The sequence below is a fragment of the Aplysia californica genome, unplaced genomic scaffold (genome assembly GCF_000002075.1).
Source record: "Aplysia californica isolate F4 #8 unplaced genomic scaffold, AplCal3.0 scaffold00298, whole genome shotgun sequence".
Classification (NCBI taxonomy): Eukaryota; Metazoa; Mollusca; class Gastropoda; order Aplysiida; family Aplysiidae; genus Aplysia; species Aplysia californica.
The window spans coordinates 579,897-586,333 of record NW_004797568.1 but is presented as its reverse complement, the minus strand read 5'-3'; the positions used below and the strand labels follow the sequence as shown (position 1 = coordinate 586,333).

Below are 6,437 nucleotides of genomic sequence, written 5' to 3'. Positions count from 1 at the left end.
AAAAGCATGGCATATGTGAGCACTTTATAGATGTTTTAGACCCTTGGAAATATTTTCAATCGATAAAGCAGATGTTGCTCTACTAAAATAAAATAGTCCAAAATCGAAAAATCCGTTTTGGATACAAAAATCGACTTTTTCTGGCTGTTGGCTACTGCCGTGGTGTACCTTAAACAAATTAACCAAATTCACTCCAGATATCCTCGACGTCAGAGACAACTCCCACTCCACCCCCTTGTGGTACAGCTTGGCCTTCCGCTTCTGGAAAATTGCGGAGTATCTCATCGTGAACGGGGCCAGAGACTTGCCAAAGAGGTACACTATTTTTCTATTTGTTCAATATCTCCCTCTCAGCTCAGTGTAGTGTACGATATCTCCTCTCCCACTACACACAGACACAACTCTCCCCTCCCTCTTCCCGCCCAAAGTTCTGATATCAAACAGAGGAAGCATTTTACTGAGTACTTCCTTATTTCTGTGGGAAATATTACACGCCTCATGTAGGATCGAAATGGTCTGCTACCTAAATTATAAACTCGCACAAAAAAGTCAAGGAACAAAAATTCAAAGAAAGATAACTGAAGAACAGTTTAACCGAATTTATTCATTTTTTTCAAAAAAGATGCTTTCGACTCTCTAGATTAAGTGTGTACAATTTCAATTTTCAACAACAACGAGAAGTTCATGTAAAATGAGTTTAAGTCATACTGGTTGGATTTCAAAAGTCTGAACAGCCATAGTTCTTCATGAACATTGTCAAAAGTGGGTGTAGCCACTTTGTTTGACCAAACACTCGGCACAGCGTCGACGCGTGTACAGGACATGCCTTCGGAGAACTTGTTGCGGACGAGGCAGCCCAAGAATTGTTGAAGGTTTTGTGCAGGAGGGTGGTTGTCCCTTATCCACCGGTCAATGTGATCCCAAATGTTCTCTGTTGGGTTCAAATCCGGACTACAAGCTGGTCAGTCCATGCGGGTGACAGCTCGCTGCTGCAGGAAGTCCCCCACGATGTGCGGGCGATGTGGCGTGGCGTTGTCGTCCTGCAGTACAGCCTGGGGGTCCAATCTGCTGCAGGAGAGGAACAGCAAGGGGACGCAGGATTTCCTCCCTGTACCTTGCCGCGGTCAAATTGCCCTGTATATGGTACAGGGGGTCCTGGGGTGAGCTGAGAAGCCTCCCCACACCAGAACGGACCTTCCACCGTAGGGCGCCACCTGCTGGATGGTCTCAGAGTGGAACAGCTCTCCTCGGCGCCTCCAGACGTGAGCTCGCCTCTTTGGGTGCAGCAGGTTAAATCTGGACTCGTCCGAGAAGACTACCTGGTCCCACTTTTCAATGGGCTGACTAGGGCGTAATTGTCAAGATATTTAAGAATGTCTCCCAGTGACATTCTCTGTCACGTTTCTGTATAATTCATTGTGTGCATGTAACATACTGTCCGATTCCGTGTATGCTCTTTTGATATATTGTTAGAAGGGTGCTGTCTTAAATTAGACACTCCCTCCAAATAGCAAAATAATAATATAGCCAAACAAGAGGAGCTTTCTTCTATTTAAGCACGCAAGGATTTCAACAATCGCTTTCCGTTCCATGGAAGGTTGATGTTAATTACGAAATATGCCACCGCCATGAGTAATGCTGCGGTTAAGGCGCTTCTTTGTGAGCTCAGCGCGAGTTAGATTCCCGCTCGGGAAGAAATCATGTATCTATGTCTTTCTTCCGGGACTTAACGTCCCTCTCAGCCTGGTTTGGCGTTGACAGGCAGGGTCGATGAAACCCTCTTTCGGAATGATCTACATTGTGTCAATGGAGGCGTAAAATCTCTACAATTACATAGCGATATGCCATCTAATATTACTTTAAGTTTGTTGAACGGAATCGTCACTCCTCACTCTCCCAATTTTCTGTTACTCCTATCCATCCTCTTTCTCTCATCCTCCTTTTGAAACGTGCGACTACTCCAACAATAGTGTCTCAATGTCTATCCTAGTCCCAAAGTAGGTACACTTGTGGTCCACGCACTTGATTTCCCTTTTAGGAAATCAAAGACATTAGGAAGAGTATTTCGGGGGAGGGTTATGTTCAGATGCCAACCTTTTATTTCCGTATGATGGTCAAGTCTATAAGTACCTGAGGATGATTCTCCGAGTCATATGGTCTTTTATTACCAATTTTGGTCGTACTTGTTGGATGTTTTGAGGGTGTGGCAAATTAGTCGTCCACATTTGAAAATAACTGATCCACAAAAACCCCACTAATTTCTAAGACGTTTGTGCATTTTGCGTTTTTCCAGTAGAAAAGACAAATAAAACGTGTGCATTTGGGTTTTCTCAATACGGTTTAAATTTTCAAAGTCAATTTCAGAGTACCCACCGATCACCTTCGTCGACAAACAAGATGACACATACTATGCTGAGCTGATTTGTACATTTAGATTATATCTTTTCAGTTTATATTCTCATCTTTGCCCATTTCTGATCAGTACATGTTTGTTTGATTTCTTTTACTGTCCAGAGCCATACCAGGACTGTGGAACAAAAGAATGTTTATTGAGATGTCAAGGCGAGTTAACATCATGTCACATCCCTGTGAGAAAGGCTTACTCGCCGTCACACAACTTAAGAGAGGCAATTCGTCTAGAGTGTCCGAGCTTATCTCCCCTGGAACAACTTTATTCCATGATTTGTACGAAGATTCATCAAGACGTATCTCAACCTGCAGCTCCAAAGTTGAACCAAACAAGTTAGGAGCTCAAAAGGATGCCAAAACGGCTACATTACCGAAAAGTGCGAGGAGACTTAGAAGTGGAGGGACCGTGCCTTGGGTCCAGGACGATATGGAGAGTGTTGGCCATCTCATGTCTCCGGCGGTCACTCCTCGTACACCGCGTTCTGCTAGAACTTTGCTACCAGAGCAGATCAACGAGCACGAAACAGTCACCATGTCCCCGAGGATGCACTATCCAGATGATGAAGATGACTTGGAGAAAGCCAGGGAAAGCATCCAGAAAAAGAAGAGGGTACGATACCTGCTTTCGCTGGTGAACTTCAACGTAGTGAACAAAGGAGTTTTGCTGCACGCTGCCAGCTCTTACGGGAACACCCTTTTACTCAAAGGAATAATGTCGTCTCCAATGTGCAAACCTCAGAAACAGGACAAATCCTCCTTTTCGCCGTTCTTGTACGCTTTGGCAAACTACAGTCCTGAAGCTTCGGAGTTCTGTCTCGGTAATGAAATGGGTCCTTTTGAGGCTGACCCGTTTACGGACGTCCTTTGTTTTGTCCTGTTGCGCAGATTCAATTTTCAGACCAACCACCAGACGTTGAGGAAACTCCTCAACCGTTTCACTATTGCCAAAGAGACAATCAGAGGCATCAAAATGATCCTGATCCCTAAGACAGAAATGATGAAAAAGTTCTGGCTGAGAGGTACTCTTCTCAACTTGAACCAGGACGTGTATGATGATGAGTATCTTGTTCGTTTGATTCAGCTGGCTATCAAACACGATAATGGTGCAGTTAGCAGTCGTCTGTTGATGGTCATGGCGGCAACTGGTCAGTCTATGATTCTTTCAGCCATCTTAGGCGTCGTCAAGGATCCTACTCATCTGACAGAAATGTTCAAGCGTAAAGTAGTGCATAACGCCACGGTGTTGGATTTGTTGTTTGTATTGGCTCCTTCCCGGCTGACCAAAGAGCAGCATCAACCGGAATATTTAGAGAGGATGAAAATCATCAACGCTATGTCCGATGTGGTGAGACTGGAGATCGCCGCCAGAACGCTCTCCGCAGCTGTCAGAAAGAACTTGCTCCCGATGGTTGAAATGATCGTAAAAGACCATACGCGAAACCACCTTCCTCTACAGCCCGCAGAATTATGGTACGAAGCCCTGTACAAAGCAGCAGAAAAAGGTGAGCTCGATTTTATCAATACGATCTGTGTGGCGGAGATCAATGCCAAACCGGAAGAAGTACAAGCAGCCATGTTGAAAGCTCTTTGCCTCGCGTGTCTCCGTCGGCACAGGCATATTGCCAACAGGTTGCTACTGTTCAAGATGCCTCTTAACGCGAGAGTGGAAGGTGTGACAGGGAAGGAAGACGAAGAGGCCCGGCTCTCACTAGACTGCGCTATTCAAGGCGGTGATTCCGTCATCGCCAGTCTGATCCTACAGACAATGGAAGAGACGGGCATGATACCTCATCCTCAAGATATCCTCAAGTGCATCTTCATGGCCTTCGAGAAAGGCATGGAAGCGATCGTGGAAAACCTTTTACGCTTCGCTCACGTGGTTTCCCCAACACTTGTCACTGTGCGGATCTGCCACATGCTCTTCCTGTCGGCTGCTACAAAAGGAAGCGGTGTCGTCTGTGTTCGATTTCTGTCACTTCCAGACTTCAACGTGAACGCCAAAGATGAGAACGGTTTCACTGCTCTACACTACGCCTCAATGCATGGCAAACACGGACTAGTGCAAGAGATCGTTCGCCATTGCAACACTTCCGTAGAAATTCAAACACCCGAAGGCTGGACTCCTCTCGATCTCGCCAGAGCTTTTGGACACCTTTCTTTGGCCACTCGGTTAGTAACGGAGTTCAAAGGGGTTCAGGGTTACGGATTTGGCTACTTGATGAACCATAGTTGGTTGAGATATTATTTAAAGCAAAATGAAGAGCTTGGAGAAGATGAAAGCGCCCCAGTCATGACGTTCTCCGCCGGTGCAAGAAGCCGTGATCTTGGAATTGTGTCACTGGTGAAGCAGGGTAATGATCTAGCGGCAAGCTGCATGATCGAAGTGGCTCAAGAATCAATCGTGGCGTGCTTTTTGTACATGTATCACCACTTCCCTTTGCTCCATTTCTGTGCGAAATCAAATTGTTACAGAACTCTTGATATCCTGATGAAGCTCATCGAAGCTCAACCCACTCAGAATCTGAAAGAGTACTTGCAGAAAGAAGTATCTGGGAAAATTCCCCTGTGTGTCGCTGTTGAGAGTTGCAACGTGCAGTGCATCAAACTCCTGGTCAAGGCCTTCTTCCCTAAAGACTGGCGCTACTCTCTCACCGGGGAGTCCATGCTGCATTTTGCCGCCAAAACAAACAAACCTGAGGTTATAGAAATATTCAAAGAGTTTATGGACAATGAACTTCTTCAAGCTCAGGACAAAGATGGTCTCATCCCAGCTACAACTGCAGTTGCCCTGGGCCACCACACTACACTCCACTACTTCCTCGGCGGTCTACGCTTCGCGGAGAAGCTGCACCACGACCACATGACCACGACCTATTGGTGCGTCCTTTGTCTGCTAGATTGTTGCATTGGATGGTCACGTGTGTTTTTACAATCAGATGGAATACCATTAACAGGGAACGGTAGAAACATCTTCCAAAGACATCGCACTGAATCAGGATTTTGTGTGTATTCCCACAATGGAAGCCAGGCCCTTACCAGCCACACACTTCATACTATTCATTCCTGGGTTCGCCTCGGAGCCTCCAAAGAACTCCTGACTGCCGCTTTGTCCACCATGCAATATTCAATGAACGGGTTCAAATCCGAACTTTTTCTGCAGCTAAGTCGGAAAACCAGATATGAAATCTTGGACGACTTCATACGGAATGGGAAGGCAGAGATAGCTTGCTATCTCTACGAAAAGCTCTGTCCGTCTTTGGAAATGAAGGACAAAGTCTGGCACTTCATGAATGCCGTTGCTTTTGGTAGAGAAGAAGTTGTGAAGAAAATTCTTCAGCTCAGTGGTGAGGAAATGTCCAAGATCAATTACGAGGGGGATTATTCTGCAATTGATGTTGCCATAGCTTTTGGTCATACTAATCTGATCAGCATCGTGGCCGACGCCTTTGAAAATCAAACATCTCTGACATCTCTGAAGTATTTCTCAACGGAGAGAAGTAGCCTTCCCCTGAATGTCAAGTGGTCTCTTGGACTCGCTAGCATTGGGGACAAAGACTGGAGAGCGTCCATAGATTACTCAACAGAAAGGCTGTCACATGTCGATGTGTACCTCTCGAAATCAGGAGCCATCAATTCATTCCCGGCTGATCTTCTTCCTCGAGACATCATGCCCATGTCTTTGAGGGACAAAGCAATTGAGGTAAGCTCTAAAGGGGTCCATCTAGTATAACAATATGTCAGTGGATTACAAAACAAATTACTCAGTTTTGGGGACAGATAGGGGTAGAGAGGTTGAATGGTACGCCTGTTTTTGCAATACTGTCAATTGAGGGACGAAACAGCTTTTGGGAATGATAAGTTTAGTTAGTGTTGGTGCTTAGATATTATTTGAGTCTGAATATATGGCTAAGATCAGTACTGTACGCTTGAAAGAGAAACTGTATATTAAGAAGTAAAAAGAGATATTTCAAGACGAAGAGAAAGCTACGACAGATTAAATGATTTTGCACCTTCCCTCCACCCTTTTC

The 6,437-nt window shown here is 45.4% G+C and overlaps 1 protein-coding gene across 1 annotated transcript; it reads left to right on the top strand.

Moving 5' to 3' along the window:
* Positions 1 to 1,977: 1,977 nt before the first annotated feature.
* Positions 1,978 to 6,111, top strand: LOC106012231 (the record flags this gene model as incomplete). The annotated part of the gene is given in 2 exon segments (XM_035970634.1): positions 1,978 to 1,997; positions 2,515 to 6,111. Coding segments are annotated over 2 exon segments (3,617 nt in total), but the record flags the coding sequence as incomplete, so codon positions are not given.
* Positions 6,112 to 6,437: the final 326 nt, after the last annotated feature.